Below are 19,577 nucleotides of genomic sequence, written 5' to 3'. Positions count from 1 at the left end.
GTAGCAATAATTCATGGGAAAATACCATAAGATTATATTTGGATTTCTTCAGGACAGCCCCTGTGCCTTGCACCAGCTCACTCTGCACCAGCATGACCTTTGGGGTCACGACAATTCTGGAAGCCCGGGAGAACTATTCCCTTGATGTCTTTTGGAAAAATATCACTGCCCTGTGCCCAGAGGCCCATTTCTTAAATATTTGAAATTTTTGGTATAAATCAGTTTCTCAAGTATATCATAATTCCTCCATTTAGCCTTTAGGTAGAGAAAAACAGACATGATACGGACAATAGACATTGAGTGATTTCCCTCTAACAGCATCGGGTTTCTGATACTTCACTACAGGGAAATAGATTTTAGGAGATTCAACTTAATAGCTAATAAGCTTCTAACCACTGTGGGATCCAAAACTATGGGGGACTTTATTTTTTTTTACACCCCCAGTAATCAGACACTTATGCGCGTTTTTTTCCGAATCCATTGAGTTTTCCGACGGCCACGCCCCCGATTTCCGTCACATGCATGCTGGCGCCGATGCGCCACAATCCGCCAAAAACCCAGGGCAATTCAGGGAAAAACGGCGGAATACGGTAATATTCGGGACACCCGACGAAAAATAGCGATTCGGGCCCTTAGTAAATGACCCCCAATGCCTTTAAAGTTAAAACCACCTTTAAGGGTAGCTTAATGGAACAAGAGTCCATTGGATCACTTTGAGAAAAAGATTGTATATGTCTATTTTTATATTTTAATTTTTATATCTGATGTGTAATTATCGAAATATCCCCCTTTTTCAACGTTTTTGTACAACTTACGTTTATTGGCGATTACAAAAATAAAAAAAAAAACCTAGGCCAAATCAATTTCATTTTTCCTGGGGAATTAGAAATTGCAATAAAAAATTGGGGTTTCCATTTAAGATTTTGACCCCCGCCCCTCCCCTATGGGTTGAATGTAGGTGGCCGATAGATTTTTGAAAAAAAAATTATATATATATATATATATATATATATATTTTTAGTTTTTTGATCCGATGTGTACTTTGCAAGATATTCCATCGTCCCAACCTTTTTGACATCCTTTATAACGTTTTGAGTAACTACCTTATATACTCGAGTATAAGCCTAGCTTTTCAGCACAAAATTTGTGTTCAAAAACCCTAACTCGGCTTATACTCGAGTCAACTAAAAACAAAGACAAAACTCACCTTTCTGACGTCACCCATAGGAGACAGTCTGAGACAGAAGAGGACCTATGGGGGACGTCGGAAAGATGAGTACAGTGTTATTTTTTTTCCTACTACAGGGGCTGGTAGGCTGTATGCTACAGGGGTTGGGCCGGCTGTATGCTACAGGGGCTGGCAGACTATATACTGGGAGGCTGTAACCAATGCATTTCCCACCCTCGGCTTATACTCGAGTCAATATGTTTTCCCAGTTTTTTGTGTTGAAATTAGGGGTCTCGGCTTATACTTGGGTCGGCTTATATCTTTCTGTTTAGTAAACATTGTGATATAAATGTCATTGAGTAAAGCAGCTTCTCTATGATTTTTTCTGTTCTTTCTCCTGTAGTGAGCAGTGCATCTAAGATAAGGAGACTAATGAATAACTCTTTCTATAGCTAGGAAATATTTCACTTGATGGCTCATCTCTCTGAGGGGACTAAACTATCCAGGGACTGTATGTAAAGAGTAAGTCATCAGACACTTTATCAGGCCCCTTTATCTCTCAGCTGTCAGTGGATACAGGACACAAAGCTGATTTACACAAACTGCTTAAATAAGGAAGAAAGGCAGAGGAAGACGAGAGAACAAAGGAACAGATTTCTTAGTAAGAAAAAGTATATTACAAAGTTGTTTTATTATTGTCCTCTGCACCATTCATTTATGCAATTTTGGCCAAAGTTTAATTACAGATAACTTTTACAGTAAAACTACCCATGTGTCATTTTATTTTTAAATCAATAAAGCACATAAATGGTGGTCTCGCAGGACCCCACATAAAGGATATGCATACCCATGATCGCCTCTAATGGTGTGCCCAGATTAGGGGGAGAGAGACTCATATATGTCAGAGAGAGGGTGTCTAGGATGGAATTTGGGGAACCACAGTTAAGGGAGAGTTAAGCCATTTTTCCCAGGTGGCATGGAACCTTCTATTCTTCTTCCTGTGAGTAAATAACCACTTTTTGGGTAGGGGGGTGTTATTCACTGCTTTGATCCAGTCACGGAGAGAGGGGAGGATGTGCAGCTTCCAAAATCGTCTTCCTAGCATAGTACATGGTTTCGCTAAAGAGAAGCGCGGTCTGCAGTGGATTGGAACAATTCATGGTTTTACCAGGAGACAGAACTTGGGTTCATCAGGGACAGCTACTCCCATATTGTCGAACAGAAATTTACGAACCTGCTCCCAGAACCCTCAAACCACAGGGCAGCACCATATTAGATGGCTGAAGGTCCTGAGGTCTAACAGAATTTAGGACAGAGGTCTGTAAACCCACCCCATGTGTAATTGAACAATGTTATGCAGACAAAAAATTATCATGTAGAGCTATTCTCTCCCTTACGCTACATTTTTGCGTTTTATTTAACAATAATTTTGCTGTGTACACTTCTTCGTTGAATGGAGCAGCTCTCCCTGCCTCTCTCACAGCAGGAAATCCTATTTAGATCTGCAGCACAAATCAGCAGCTGAGACACATGCATCTCTCAGAGGTTGCTTTCAGGTGCCAAAATCATTCAGTTTTGATGCAATTTCTGAAGGTGTAATTTTACTTTGATTAAAAGCATCTACGGTAATTCTTTTACAACAAAGTTCTGAAATTGTGAAAAAATAAAAAGTGCCCAAAAACATTCTGTAAAAGCCCTCAGAACTAGTAAGATTCAATTTGTTATTACTTTATTGTATGTAAGCCTCACATTTGTCTCTGCAGCATTTGCTTTGGAATCTCTTGCAATCTATTGTTCCCTGTTATCAGTCATTACAGCCGGAATACAGATACAGGCTACATTGTGCTTCAGTTACAGGAAGTCCAGAAGTTATCCAACCCCAAGATCACTGCAGATCTGACATCTCTGAGACCGTCCAGAGACACTGAAGAATATATCTGTTAACAGATATATAACACTATTTGTGGACTTTATGTGACTTATATTTTGCATATTATGAATGTATAGACTCTATGCAGACTCTATCTATAATTTTCTGTTCTTCCTAAGCTGGTGGGTAGAGACCAGCGACTATGTGGTCCCCTATAAACTTTATAAAGAAATTCGTGAAACTCTAGAGGAGAATTTGCTTTGTCATTCTCTTTCTCTTATGTTTAGATAGGACATTATAGAGAAGTACTGAGCAGCACTGATGTTAATAAAGCACTTGTGGAGAGATAACGTTACGAACTAGCTCCAGTAGAGTCTATGCAGTCTATGACCCCTACTGTTTGCACTTTGTGAACCCTTTTAAAACTTCAAGGATGGACTTATGTCACAGTTTGAAGGGTCTGTATTCATTTGGAGTTGTGTTAAATATATGGATAATGGGGCACATTTACTTACTCGTCCTCACGCGTTGCCCAAAACTGCATTGTCCAACCAGAATGCACTCTGCCGCCATTCACTAAGATGGTGCGCCCGATATCCTGCATGTGTCACTTCCAGAGTTCACCTTCTTCTTCCTGGTGCATGTAAGTGCATTGTCTTGCGACATAATTTGAAAGTTAAATCCCGCGCTCAGTCCGGATCAGTTGGATCGTCCGACGGCACGCAACCCCCCCCCCCCCAAATTTCTGTCTCATGAAAGCCAGCCCAGCCGCACCACAATCCGATTGTGTGAGACACAATCCGATTGTGTGTGACACAATCCCCAATTAAATACCGGCTAAAGCGGCGCAAATCCCAAAAAAACTACAAAAGTGTGGCTGTGGACCCTTAGTAAATAAGCCCCAAGGATTCTGTAATCAAGAGCTGTGATGGGGCCTTTGGTTTCCTGTGATGCCTCTGGCCTATGGATTGTGAAAGGATTGCCATGTAAGTCACACGTGTCCTGTCATGTTGTGGAGTGTGGTATATACTGATCCCTGTACGTGTCAAGGCAAAATTTACAGTTTGACAAATTGTGTCATGCAAATTCCTGTAAGTAAATGATAGACAGTGTCAATCAATGTAATGGTAGAATTAGACTGTGATCTTTAGCAGATCCGACAGTAATGTGTGGGATGTTAGGGCATGAAGCTATGTGCTATAGTTTTGATGAAAAATTCCTAAACCCGTTGTTCCAAAAGAAAGGAAATTGTCATCCCTCTTCTTCTTGGACCTAATTGTCTATTTTTTTTTTGAGAAAACAAGATACCTTTACACATTGTGATCTTGAATCTTCTAATATGTGGGGTCACTATCCAACATATAATTATGTAATAACTTTTGCCCAGATTTTTGTGACTTTAGGCCACTTTTATTTCAAAATGAAAGGTGTTGATGTGGTTTTAGGTCGTTACCCAAGTTTGTGGTACTGTATACACACACATGTAAAGACAGGCTTTATAGTGGTGTTTTCTTATCTGTGAGGGGCAGCACTCAGTTTAGTGGGTTAGTCCACTCTCTGTACAATACAACTGCTTCACGGCCTTAAGGAACAACTTTAAAGTATAAAAACTTGTGTCTAACTCTGCATTAAGTTAAAATAGGCAATTCTCTCATTTACTTTAATTAGTTATCTGTAGATGTTTAGCTGCTATCAAAGGCTTTACCTTGTCCCCCCCAGTCTACTCTCTATTTGCCATGCATCCTGGTAACCACAGGAATCCGTATAGGACAACATGAGAGGAGGCATGTTGGGAGGGGCTGTAGTAGAGGAGTGCAAAAAAAAAACCCTGAAGTGATGTCACAAGCATGTGACTCATCACATGCTTTAGGTTAGCCAATTACAAACATGCTGTCCTGATTGATGTGGAAAGCCTTAGTGGTCTGACAAAAGACCTTGAGTGATGTCACAAGCATGTGACTCATCACATGCTTTAGGTCGGCAAATTACAAACATGCTGTCCTGATTCATATTAATGCCCTCAGTGCTGTGGCCTCAGTACCCTTAGCTGATGTCCTGACTTGAACCTAATTGTCTTTTTTTTTTTGAGAACACACTGTGGTATTGAATCTTATAATACTTGGGGTCAAAAGACTAAAGGAGGATATGTACATGATTCTTCCTGGTTCCCCTACCCACCATATTACCATGTAATAACTTTTAGGCTGCAAATACAGGAATTTGTGTGGCCAAATCACAGCCACAATTACGGCCGTGTGAATAGGGCCTGAGTGTCCCTTGTTTCTCAAGCTTGAAATTGATGGTAGATGTCCTTGAACATCCAGCAAAACTCTATGGGATTTCACTTAACTAACCGTTCCTATCTGATTTCTATCTAAACCACTGACCCCCTTCTCTGTCCCCTTTGCTTCTGGTGAGGGGCACATGAATCCCTCCATGTCGCCTCTCTATTCTACAGTATTTGTCCACTTTTCCTGTACAATAAAATGTTAAAATTTCTAAACTTTAAAACTTTTAAAACTGGAGCCAGTGACCCAGTGGAGCCCCTTGCATCAGCGCTGGGTGCTTACATAAGTTTGGACATTATGACTGCGCTGTATTCTGTACTGTAATACAATGAAGGCGTCCAAGGCATTTGTCACAGTCCAGTGTTTCAGGCGCAGCGACTAAACAGACAATTAATTACCGAATAACTCTTCGGTCTTCAGTCTTTGGCATCTTGTTTTGCTGCGGGAGGGTTTTTGTGAGCTGATATAATACATTGAACTACGTAATAATGAATATCATGTACGGCCCAGACAATGAAGAAGTGTATACAACGGCGCCTGTTTCATAACACGTACGCACTGCACTACTTCTCTGCTGTCATCGGGATTAGGCTCTGGAGCGAGTATAAAATAACATTTGACTCCATTGTTTAACCATGAATCCTCATCAGAATCACAGTAATTTTTTAGGGCTTTGATATTTGACATAATGGGGGTCATTTACTAAGGACCCGAATTGCGTTTTTGCGTCGGGTTACCCGAATATTACAATTCTATGCCGATTTTCCCTGAATTGCCTCTGGTTTTTGGATTGTGGCACATCGGCATACACGTAACGGAAATCAGGGGCGTGGCCATCTGAAAACCCGACGGATTCGGAAAAAACGCTGTATTTTTTTTAAAAAATGTGTCGCTCGACACGCACTTGCCTGAACTCAGGCTAGCTTTGAGAACTTCAGTGAACTCAGACGGAATTCAGCGCAGCAGCGACATCTGGTGGACATCGGCGCACTACCTTAGTGAAGCGCCCGATGTCCACCGGGTGTCGCTGCTGCGCTGAAGTCCATCGGAGTTCAGGTGTCCGGTGTCCTTAAGTCGGGTACTGTCGTAATTTCTTATGCACTGCAAGAAATCACGATTATTCTTGTGACTATGCCACCTCCACATCAAGTGGATGCGGAGGAACATAAGGGGGTGCATGCGTCGTTGGAGTGGGCATTCCTGGCCTGTGCGTTTGCTAAAGCCTACGAACAATCACAGCTGAATATTTGCAGGTTTTTACGCAAAACTATGTCCCTGATGGATACTTATGGAGGTCTATGCATATTGATGTATCCACCATGGCAGGTGGATCATATGCTTTGACTGTCTGTATCTCTGGTACTGGTAGGTCACAGTCCTGAAGCAATTTGAAAGAGGAGTTTCTAATCTTTAATATGACACCATTAATATGGTTCTATGTGCTTTTGAGCCCAAGACAGAAAGATGTGAATTGACACTCCTGCTGCAGCCTTAAATAGTGACTCATCTCTGGCAAATAGTGACTCATTTTCACATGACTGTGGAGGTAATTTATTTAGTTAAACGGACGGCCTTTCACATTAAAGAGGGATTTCTAGAAAAGTAATTTCATACCATACCTGAGGGGGAAGTAGTATAGTGGTGCCCCTTTAAGGCTGTAGTGCAGCTGATACAATGTCCACCCTGTGTTCTTCACATTACTGTAGAGCTGTTAGGTGACTACTACATTATAAGCATAACTGGTTTGTCTGACAACTCACACTGTTCCTTATTTAGTATACAGCAATGGTGTGTGTCTGTAATTACAATTTATATTTTGTTTTTGATTAAAGCAACTTTTGCAGCTTTGCCATTTGATAATGATGAAATTCTAATAATCTAACATCAAGTGCGAAATTCTGATTAATTAATTCTCATTAGCAAAAGTGAAAAAATATCTGTGACATTCTAGAAAAGCTGAAGAAGGCTTCTGTTTGAACGCTGGAGCAGTCCCTGCAGAGGTAGTCCTCACACTGCTGTGCTCTTTCTATTATGAACTGATCCTCAGCTCCTCCCATCTGCACGACTGCTGTAGAGTTCAAACAGAAGCCTGTTGCAGTTTTAGCAGAAGACATTACGTTAATTGAAGATTAGAATTTAAAGGAGTATACCATAGACATAAGCTACTAATGAGTTATTATAGGTTATTAGTAGGGTAGGTAACTAGTAGTTTATATTCCCAGAAAACCCCTTTAATTATCAGAATTGCACTATTTAAAGAAGCACAACCGGGAGTGATATATACTCAAGTATAAGCCAAGTTTTTCAGCACAAAAAATGCTCGTCATCAATGCCCCGGCATCGGCTCCGTGTCGGAGTGCTGTCCGTTGTGTGCATCATGATGTCAGCCGCTCGCTGACATTCTAATGTGTGCGCCTCTATCGGCACACACTATAATGTCAGGGAGCAGCTGACATCATGCCTGCGACGGACCGCGCAGGGATCCGGAGCCGATGGCAGAGCATTGATGTAGAGGATCTGCCGGGGGCTGTTGGAAGGTGAGTACACTTACTACATACTGGGGCGCAGGGTCTGCTGGCTATATACTGGGGCAGAGGACTGGCTATATACTGGGGCAGATGTTGGCTATCTACTGGGGGACATGGGCTGGCAGGCTATATACTGGGGGGCACATGCTGGCTATATACTATGGTGAAGGGGCTGGAAGGCTATATACTGGGGGGCTGTGACCAATGCATTTCCCACCATCAAAATTATACATGGTAAACCAGGGACACTTACTCATAGATTCAGGCACCGTAACTGTGGTAATCTTCTTATAAATCAACTTTTTAAATTATGCTAATGAACCATAGAGTAGCTATGTGCTGCAGCTTCACAGGCTGTTACACTGTCTCTCAGTGCTCCCTCAAAGCCCCTGTATGAGATTAAATCAAGAAGAGGGCTGGGGGAAGTGCTGAAGGGAACAGGTAGAGACAGTGTAACAGTATGTGAAGCTACAAGTATGAGAAGATTACTATAGTCACGGTGCCTGGATCTATAAGTAAGTGTCCCTGGTTTATCATGATGGATTTTTTATGGTTAATTTCGTTTAAACTGGATCTATTAATAGAGAAATTCATGCTACAGTATAGAGAAATCTTGAATCAGAAGATTTAGACGATTTATCTGCTGGGACGGGTAATAATGAGATATTTTTCTGCAGCATCTTCTTCTCAAGGCCTTTTCCCTTACAAGTAAATGTTTCAGGCTTTTCTATGGCCGCACGAGTATACATTTTATGGATGACATTATTTATCACATAAAAGGCTATTATCATTCCCTGTCTTTGAATATTTGCCAGAAGTTCTTGCGGTTTCACGGCAACGTCTCGTCTCGGCCAAATGAATATAGATATGTTTTTGTTAGGGAGACACAAAAGGCTTATTTAGATGCGTACAATGCCAACGCCAGTCCACCAGACGCACACAGGATCTGCCGCCTCGGAGCTGAAGAATCACCTACAATCTTTAATGCAGATTCCTATTGATTTTTGCACATAATGGAAAACTAGGCAGTATGGAACGTGTTGTTATAGAGCAGCTGAAGCTTGCGGAGACATATGCCCGGGCTATAGCTGACACCGGAGACTGCCTGAGCATGTCTGAGCAAGAAGTGTCACACATGAAGGTGGTAATACCAGTTCTGGATGGCAGTAATGAAGACCTATCCAAAAATCACAGATGGAAGTGAGCTTAACGTTGTTAAGTGTAAAGGAAATCTACCGTCAAAATCCATCACAATAAACCAAGCAGGCAATATTTATGTTTTCAAAGGCAACTTGTGTTCTACATAGATTTAGAGGAGATCAAAACCCATCATAATAAACCAGGGACACTTACTCATAGATCCAGGCACTGTGACTGTGGTAATCTCCTTATATCTGTTACCATGGCCTCCTCCTTTCTAAAATCATCTTTTAAAATTATGCTAATGATTCAGAAGGGCTATGGGGGGCATTACCAGAGCCTCTCAGTCCTGTAGTTTCACTGTCAGCCCCTCCCCCATGTTCCTCATTTCCACATCCATCTGCTGCTGTAATCTCACACGGTGGAAGGGGGAAGTGCTCCTGCACAATTTAACAGCCTGTGAAGCTTCAGCAAGGATGGGCTCTGGTGACGCCTCCCAGGGCCCTTCTGGCTCATAAGTATAATTTTAAAAGTTGATTTTAGAAGGAAGGAGGCCATGGATAACAAATATAAGAGGATTACCACAGTCATGGAGTGTCTGGATCTATGGGTAAGTGGTCATGGTTTATCATGTTTTGATGGTAGATTTGCTTTAAAGGAAACCTGTCACCAAGTTTTACCCCACTAAACTACTATTCCCCTCAGGTGAGGGCTTTCTAGACTTTCCTCTCTTATGTGAAATTTCATCTGGTTACGTATAAAAAAAAAATTATCCCCAAAGACAGGCAAAAATAACTATTCTCAACTCATGTCCACACAAGATGAGTCATGTTTAGTGGTGGCAGGAGTATTGTCATTTCAGAATCTTCTGTTCTATAGAACCTAGAAAAATGCTGCTAATGTTTCATTTAAGGTAAAGATCTCATCTTCCTGACGCCACTAGGCTTATGGTTCTTTGAGCTACAGTACTGGACATACAATAGGTGAGAACTGAATCTCTATCTGCAGTTTGCATTGCCTTTAGCTGTCTGTATCTCCAGATCTGTAGATCACAAAGCCACAAGCCTAATGGGACCTGAAAGATGAGATCCCTTTCTTTAACCCCTTCCCGAAGTTTGACGTAGAGTAATGTGATGGTGATCGCCTGGGTTCAGAAGCTATTACTATGGGATCCTGACTATCGTGATACCGTCTGTTTAACCCTATAGATGCTGTGGTCATAGTGACCTCGGCGTCTATAGAACATTGCCTGCGACGATCGGCACCCTCCATGCAGAGCAAGTAAAATTGTAAAGTAAGGGGTTAAAAATGATCTTTATTGTATAAACATCACTAGGGATTTAAAATTTGAGAACTTTCTTTCACCCTTTAAAGAGGACCTGTCACCAGATGTTGCCCCCTGACTAACAATTACTGTTGATAAAGGGTTACAAGTCCTCCCTATATCACCTAAAATTAGCTACCAGGAGGCCATGTACCTTAATTACAGCCATTTTTCTGATATGCAAATTAGCTTTTCTGACTCATCTCTGGCAGCCTTAGAGAAGAGTCACGCCCCATTATTCTGACTGACAGCTCTGTGTCTCTTCAAATCCCTGCTCTGCCTCCTTCGACTTAGGGACCGTATGCTAATATTCAGCTACAGACATATAAAACTCTATGTACAGATGGGAAATAGTGGGGGGCATGGCCGTACGAAAACCCAATAGATTTGGAAAAACTGACGCATTTAAAAAAAAAAAGTTTCGCTGGACATGCGCTTACCTGCACCGGCCCGGATTGGTGAAGTTCAGTGCATTCTGATGAACTTCAGCGCAGCAGCGACACCTGGTGGACGTCGGAGGAACTACCTTAGTGAATCCCGGCGGAACCTGACTCCTCCGCAGAGAACGTGCCGCATGGAATGGACCCGAATGGACAGGTAAGTAAATCTGCCCCATTGTGTCAATTTTTTTACACAGTGCCTTGTGTTACATTAATGATGTGTGACCAGTGATATCATCGGAGGTCCTTCAGCCTTCTAAGAATAGCAAACTGTACATCATGTATGTGATTGCATGAAATTACAACAGCCTCCATGGAGGATGGAGAGGAGTAGAAGTCCATGGAGGCTGCTGTGACTTCATGTGGTCAGATACATACATGGGGTACAGTTTGCTATTGTTAAGAGGCTGACGTACCTGAGATGATGTCAATCTGGTCACGTGACATGAACTGTCACCAGTAAGAAGGCATAACACATTGGGAGGAGTATATGGGAGGGGCCGGCTGAGCAGGACACCCCCCCTCTGATGCCAGGTAATTTTAAGATAAAAGGTGATTTATGTGGATGTAAGCGAAAATATTTTAGCTAAAAGAACAGGGTCAGTCAGTGAATAGTGCTCTATAGGAACCTGTCACTGGCTGTATGTGTATGTATGGCAAATGTGGTGACAGGTTCCCTTCCCTAAGTACCGAATAATTTCTTTAATCTACATTTCTATATTTTCAGAATAGTAGTTTTGATATATTGCTATAAATACCATGAATAAGAGTTAGAGGGCTTATTTTGGTTCTTGACACCTTCTCTGATGAGCGGGCATTGACCATGTATTGTGTAGCAGCTGTGCCCTTTATTGCTGCTTATTGCAGATCAGTTCTGCAATACCTCTTACTGCCACTAAGATTTGTATAGTGCTGTGTCTGGTGAACAGTAAATGGGACCACCCAAGCTCCTAGACCGTTCAATCATGTGATTACATGGGATACCGGGAGGTAGGCCCCCACCAGTCTAATGTTGAAGGTCCATTCTAAGGATATCTTGACCCTAATGTTGTTCCTGTGTCTTAGATGTAATTCAAAGCTTATAAAATAATAGAAATGATGTCTTAGTAACAATATAGCAAAAATCTCACCGTCTTTATGTTTCTTTGCAGCTTTGATGTGGACAATGGCACCTCATCGGGACGGAGTCCCCTGGATCCCATGACAAGCCCAGGATCAGGGCTGATATTACAGGCCAACTTTGTCCACAGCCAACGAAGGGAATCATTTTTGTACAGGTCAGACAGCGACTATGACCTCTCTCCAAAGTCCATGTCTAGGAACTCCTCCATCGCAAGTGACATGTGAGTATTCTCCGCAGTATATGTGATCACATCTGCCCGGATCAGTATGTAATGTACAGCACAAGGAGCGTCAGAATATTCCAAGGCTAAGTCCTCAGGGTGGAAACAGCAAGATCTTACAGTTATTAATAAGAAATTAATAATAACATGGAAAAATTTTAATAAACTGTCAAAAATTCTAAAAGCTTAATTCAAATAATAGGCCGTTTTCTGATGACGGGTTCCCTCTTTGACTGACCCTGAGTCAAGGTCATGGAATAGACACCTGGCACCACAACCAGGAATGATAATCCTGACATTGTTCCTGCACAATATCACCGTCATCCGAAATATTTTCCCATCATAAAATATCCCTCGACGTCATGTGCTGCCCCCTAAATCCATTTTGATACTTGAGGACAATCCATCAGCTCTCCGGGTTATTATAGAAAGTTCATGTATCGTTCATGAGATAATAATTCTTTTATTAGAACATTGAGCTGCTCCTCTGTTTTTCTTGTTTTCCATCTGTAAATTGACAGGTGGGTGTAACCAGTAAGAGGCGTGTCTACAATCAGCGCTGACCCCTTTAGCCAATGGTATCGCCGAGATGTCAATATATTCCTACGTATTCAGGAGGAAACAGCACAAACATTATAAGAATAGATTGATGTATTATGGAATTTATGAAAATAGATTTGTCAGGAGAGGCGAAAGGTTCCCCTTTATGTAACTCAATTCAAGTAGTTGTGATGTTACCTTTAAAGAGACTTTGTCATCAGATCTCTTATTAAACTGGAAGCCCCCTCAGGAAGGGCATTACATATTATTTCTAGAATTCCTTCTTTTATGTAAAATCTCACCCTATAAAAAATCTCCAAAGTCATGTGAAAAGCAGAGAAGAGTCATATTTGCCTGAAGGAGGAGCTTCATACTTCCCATCTTTGGTTCTATAGCACCTAGGAACATGCTTTTGGTGTCATATTAAAGATAAGAATCTCATTTTTGTGGTCTGATGTGGTTCTGTGTTCTATAGAACTTGAGAGACAAACAGTTGAAGATTGGGAGGGAACTGCATTTTTACCAACAGCTCAAATTTCCAACTATGTCTGTAACTGCCTGAATATCCAGCTCGGTAGCTCATAGAACAATAACCTTACATTTTATTTAAAACCATGTTTTTTAGTTACTCTAGAACCAAGGATAGGAACATCTGCAGAGACACTCCCCCTGCAGTCTCTAAACTTGACTCTTCTCTGCTTTGGAGATGATTTTTTTTTACAGTCAAAGAGGTGAAATTTTACATAAAGAGGAAATTCTTTATTTCAAGCTCTGTGCAGCGCTGCGTAATCTGTAGGCGCTATATAAATAAAGAATTATTATTATTTTATACCCCACCTAAGGGGGCAGGTAGTATAATGAGGTAAGTGTCCCTTTAGACTTAAAATGGTTGAATATCTCTTCTCTAGAGCAAGAATGGAACTAAAAGTTATGGCTTAGAGCAGGTTATTACAGAGGTGACCACTGGATGCAACACCCCACCCAAAAATGTGGCTATGGATACAGAATGATTTTCCGTGCCATTTATAGGAGACGCGCAGAACACATGTACTATATGTCTGGCGAAGTTGCACTTCTTGACCCGCGCTGGGAGTCGATATGTTCTCTACTTCTGTTTGTCCACCCCATAGTAATGTAAACTGCTATATTTAGCTCAGTGTTTACCCTATAAATCACAAGGGAAAATGTCATGTGTTTGACATGGGACAATGCAAATATATAATGGCCTCATGCCTACTCCACGCCAGAAAACCTTCCCAGTTCTCACAATTCCAGATACGCTGAAGTTGTTCTGGATTTACTCTTATTCAGATGGTCTTATTAGGCCATGTTCACACATTGAGGATTTGGCATAACTTCTGTGACTAAACTGTTGCAGAAACATTCAGCAGCTAATGCCAGTACATAGAATATATTATACAACAATCACAGTCGGCACATCCATGGCAGAAATATGAGTTTCTTTGAGGAATACACCCCAGATATGGCACAGGTGGATATATAGAAGTCTATGTAACATCCTATTATTGTATGTCCAATACAAGGAAATTATACACTGCAGCGGACTTATGGACAGAACGGACCACTACTTGGTTGACCTCTAGAAAGCTGACTTTCCATAAAAAAAACTTGTCACCAGATTTCACCCAATTAAGCACCAAGCCCCAGGTAGGGGATGAAATGTCCTTTCTAGAATTCCCTCTTTATGTGAAATCTCTTGCAAAGTCATATGAAAATGAGAAGAGTCATATTTTGCCTGATACAAGTCAAGTTTAGAGGCTGTTGAGGGAGTGTCATTTCAGACACGCCTATCTTCAATTCTATACCACCTAGAAACATGCTTTTGGTGTCCTCATAAAGATACGATCTCATATTTCCCAACAAATCTTGTAGTTCTGTGATCTACTATCTATATCTATCATTGTATGCCTTACAAGCCTGATGCAATCTGATAGATGAGATTCTTATCTTTAATATGACACCAGCATGTTTCTAGGTACAGTGCAATAGAACTGAAGATATGGAAAACTGAAGTGACTCTCCCCCTCTAAACTTGACTCCTCTCAAACAATATATCACTCTTCTCTACTCACTTGAACATGACTTTGGAGGATAGTATTTTTATAAGTAAAGAGCTCAGATTTCACATAAAGAGGAAATTCTGGAAAGGACATTTCATACTGTGAGTAGTGTGAGTAATGGGGTACTCCCTTTAAATCTGGATGGTTGGGCTGGATTGGTTTCTAGTTCCTGTTTCTTCCCCCATTTCTTGATCTTTTTGGCTCCTTGCACTACTCCTTACATTCTATTACCCACTCTCCTCCCTGCCCCCTCTTACATCGGACCTGTAATGGCTAGGCTTCTATATAATGGCCACAGCCTGCCCTGCTCTGGTCTTTCTCTCTTTCCTAAGCTCTGCATCACTACAGCTTCTCCGGGACCTCTCTGTCCTCTTTCTTCAGTGAATTACCTTCTCCTTTTTGCCATTTTTTGGTCTTTTGCTCTTCACTGTTTAGTGGCGGTCCATCCACTTTACCAGGAATCCTCCCCACAAGTCTCCTTGACCACCAAATATCAGGTCCATTCACATCATACAGAACGGGCACGTGCAGCAACCCATTACTTATGTTCCCAAACTCACATGTATTTCACAACCTACACAACGGGGCACTCAAAGGAACCCAAAGTTTACATGCACGTGACATTCCAGTAATAAAATATGTTCTTAAAATACTTGGTGACCAGGAGCTATCCCCCAAACCCCTGGCATCTGCTGTCAAGTAACCTCCAAATCAGCACATCCTCTACATTTGACATATGAGACATGTATATTTTTTACATGTACTAATCAATGACCACTATTGGACTTGCTTTCTCATTGGGTTTAAGGACCAGGAAGACAATGTTATCTCAGGTCCTTGGATCAGGAGAAGGTTGCAGCAAAAACGCCGGCTTAAGGGATGTTGCTGGTGCCCCAGGCAGTCACTTACTCTTCCTCTGAGCCCTGTGTATGATTTACAATTCTGAAATCAGTAAAGTGAGAAGTTGTGTTTTTCCATTCTTCCAATAATCCTCCAGAAACCAATTGATCTGAAAAGTAACAATGTCACATTGATGCAGGATTTGACTGCTCACATTTCCCAACCCTGACTTCCACCCCTAGATCGGAAGAAAGGAAAGTCATCCTGAGGGCACCCTGTGAATGTAGATGCCAGGATATGATCTTGTATTTAAGAAAAGTTCCCCATCTCCCAATCTATGGAGGTCCTAGCAGCCATCCCTTATCCTATATCAGTGATGGCGAACCTTTTGGAGACAGAGTGCCCAAACTACAACCAAAATCCACTTATTTTCCTGTGAAGTGCCAACATGGCATTTTAAGCAGTAACGTATTGCTACCTGTTCTTCCACATTTTTCAATTGTATCGCCCCCCAGAGGCAACCAGTATAGTTGAAAGAAGGAGGGCAAATTCAGACTCTCGTTGTAGCTTCTCTCCAGGGTCTCTCTGTAGAGGAAAAATGGCTGGTCCAGCAGGATGACCACCAAAGATAATGCAGTTCTGTCTACGCCATCTCCCTTTTCCCGCAGTTCCTAACAGCCAATGAAATGTTGCTTTAAAATAGCGCTGAGAGCAGCATCTCTTAAGTTGCCTGGGACTTGGTGGATTTGGTTCCATTTGGTGAACTCTGTCCTGAGTCTGAGTGCCCACGGAAATGGCTCTGAGTGCCACTTCTGGCACCCGTGCCATAGGTTCGCCACCACTGTCCTATATCCTAACTCTCAGCAAATCTGGCTTGTTAAGCCCATCCTCCTGCAAGAGATAGTGGTGTACACTGAATCTATGGGGCCCCCTACCTTAGAGAAAAATCTATAATGGTGCCCACAACATACTAGCTGCCATTCAGAATAATTGAATCATATGCGCTAGAAGGACCTTTGCCCCTTCCTCAGACATCTAAGACTTCAGGCACCAAACATAACTGCGCTCCTTGCTAAAATTTGTCCTGTAGGTGGAGGATACAGGACAGAAGATAAACACAAGCTACAAGAAATATAGTCATCACACAGAACAGGTGGAGCAGTATTATGCAGCAATGTATCAAGTTCCAGAAGTGGAGCAGTAGGTTCAGCGCTGTCATGTAGCACATATTATGTAAAGTGCAATGACTGTGATAATCCGCACTAGGTAGATACATAACGTGTGTCCGCTGTAGTGGAGCAGCTACTAATAATTACACTTCTCCTGCACTGACCGAACACTAATGGATTGAAGATTGGGAAGTCACCAGACCTCAATGCGTGAGATGTTCAAGGTCAAGGGTCTACAGAGCAAGTGTCACGTGTCAGGCATAGGAAGGAATGCCATTAATGATATCTGCAGCCTCAAACCTAAATTTAGATCCAGGTCACAACAGTATCTATATTCTATATGTTATCTGCATTCATGTTATTAGAATCCATCATGATAAACCAGGGACATTACTCATAGATCCAGGCATCGGGACTGTGGTAATCTTCTTATATTTATTATCCATGGCCTCCTACTTTCTAAAATCAACTATTAAAATTACGATAATGAGCCAGAAAGGATATGCGGGTGTTATCAGAGTCCCTCCTTGCTGCAGAATTACAGTTTGTTTCATTCTTAAGGAGCACTTCCCCCCTCCCAGTGTGCGCTCACTGCTGCCGAGAGAGAAATAGTGCAGAGGGGAGGGGGGACTGCTCCTGCACAGTGTAACAGCTTGTTAAGCCAGAGCACAGAGGGCTTCTGGAACATGCCCATAGAACTTCTGGCTCATTAGCATAATTTTAAAAGTTGATTTTAGAGTGTCAGTGTCATTTCCTTTAAAACCATATTGAATGTCATATTTAAAATTGATTGATTTGAACTGTTTACACTTCTACTTTTGGAAGTGTTCTTACTGTACAGGGTTTTTTCCACACTTGCCTAAAATGTGTGCACATTAGAAATACAATGGGGCACATTTACTAAGAACAGGGCAAACTGCACTAAATCCAGTTATCTGCGTAGTGTGCAGGATGCAGGATTTCTGGCGCCCGTTCTTCATGAATTAAGGGCTCTTTGCACTTCTCTGACAGAGTGCACCAACTTTTTTTGGTGCACCTAAAACATAGGGGGACACATTTATATAACTGGTTTGAGGAGTTCACTGTAAGTACCGACGATCATGCACTGTGCCGCGATTCACTAAGATCGTGCGCCCGATATCCAGCATGTGTCGCTTCCCCGCTCAGGTCCACTGGAGTTCACCTTCTTCTTCCCGCTGCATGTAAGTGCTTGGCTTGCGGCACAATTTGAACAATTAATCCCGCACTCAGTCCGAATCAGTCGGATCGTCCGACTGCCCACCCCTTAATTTCTTTCGCAAAGACTTTAGTAAATGTGCCCCAATGTGTATAAAAAAACATAGAAAACACATTATAATCTTATTTTACTAGTACAGACTTTATGCTAAGATGGTGGGGTCATTAAGCTTAAAGGGGTTGGTCACTGATAGAGTCACCCGTATTATACTTACTCTCTATACTTACTGGATCCTGTGACCCTAGGGCAGCAGGACTCTGGACTTATGGTAATATCCCATGTCCTGCTGGGTTCTGGGAGATTCAGGAGGCCATAATTAAAGTGCCCCCACCATGAGCACGACTATATCAGAGGTTTGAAGGACTTACGGATGTCCTTGGCTCCTCCAATCTTTGGTAATGCAGTGGTTATGACAGAGGGGGCGGCGGACCCTAATGACTACATGGCCTCCTTTATCTTTCAGAAGACAGCAGGACACGGGGGTGTCACAGGAAGTCCCAAGTCCTGCTGCTCAGGCGTCATGTGACTCACTCCTTCTGCTGGCAACAGAAACATTGTACTAGGGTAAATATAATATGAGTGACCTTTTAGGGCAGTGATGGCTAACCTATGGCACTGGTGTCAGAGGTGGCACTCAGAGCCCTTTCTGTGGGCACTCAGGCCATCACCAGAGATGACTCCAGGTATCTTCCTGCAGTCCCAGACAAAATGTGCACAGAGCTATTTTAAAGTGACAGCTGTACCTGGGACTATTTTCTGCTTTATTGGTGTCCTCAGCGCTGGTATCAATGAAAACTGTGACAGAGAAGGGAGTATAAATCACAAATTACATTTCTGTGTTGGCACTTTGCGATAAATAAGCGGGTCTTTGTTGTAGTTTGGGCACTCGGTCTCTAGAAAGTTTGCCAACACTGTTTTAGGGTCTTATCCTGGTAAAGTTTTGTATTAGGGACCAACCCCTTTAAAATTGGGGATGTTAAGGTGTTAAAAAGAGTGATATGAATATGTGTTACTATGCATTGCATTTCTATACTTGTCTAAGTGTTTTTTTTATCTTACAGACATGGAGATGACTTGATTGTAACACCATTTGCTCAGGTAAGTTATGTTCATAAAGTTATTGATGACAGAGGTGGCCAATTATTTTATACTCTTGGACTCTTGGAGTAACTAGTTATGTCCAAAATTGATGCTAGGAGTAATAAGGGATGATTTTTTATGATTTGGTTGCTGTTCACACGGCTCCACTTTCACAAGATCCACCAAATTGTTTTTGCAGTGTAGATTCAATGGTAAATTCCCCGTATAATGAGTGGCACCGGCCCAAGATTTCAGTTCTGACATATTCATGGTGAAGTTGTGCAATCCTATTGGAGCAGTCCCATGGAAATCATCATCCTATTAAAGGAAATCTACCAACAAAACCCATCATGATAAACCAAGGGACTTACACCGTGACTGTGGTAATCTTCTTATATTTATTATCCATAGATTCCTTCCTTCTAAAATCAACTTTTACAATTATGCTAATAAGGGTTGTTATCACTATCCCTCCATGCTGTAGCTTTGCAGGCTGTGCATGAGCACTTCCCACCTCCCACTGTGTGCT

The 19,577-nt window shown here is 41.9% G+C and overlaps 1 protein-coding gene across 6 annotated transcripts in view; it reads left to right on the top strand.

The window, feature by feature from the left end:
• PDE4D (phosphodiesterase 4D) overlaps nucleotides 1–19,577 on the top strand; it is a 595,186-nt gene that overhangs the window by 420,733 nt on the left and 154,876 nt on the right. For 5 of the 6 annotated variants that reach the window (XM_072136749.1, XM_072136766.1, XM_072136757.1 and 2 more), the window contains 2 exons: nucleotides 11,910–12,101; nucleotides 19,030–19,066. In XM_072136749.1, coding sequence (XP_071992850.1) covers nucleotides 11,910–12,101; nucleotides 19,030–19,066 — 229 coding nt within the window. Of the gene's footprint in view, nucleotides 1–11,909; nucleotides 12,106–19,029; nucleotides 19,067–19,577 lie in introns of those variants that run through there. The other variant, XM_072136801.1, reaches the window with a different exon arrangement.

Source organism: Engystomops pustulosus, chromosome 1 (assembly GCF_040894005.1).
Source record: "Engystomops pustulosus chromosome 1, aEngPut4.maternal, whole genome shotgun sequence".
NCBI lineage: Eukaryota > Metazoa > Chordata > Amphibia > Anura > Leptodactylidae > Engystomops > Engystomops pustulosus.
The sequence above is the reverse complement of the archived record's forward strand: the minus strand, read 5'-3'. Positions and strand labels throughout refer to the sequence as shown.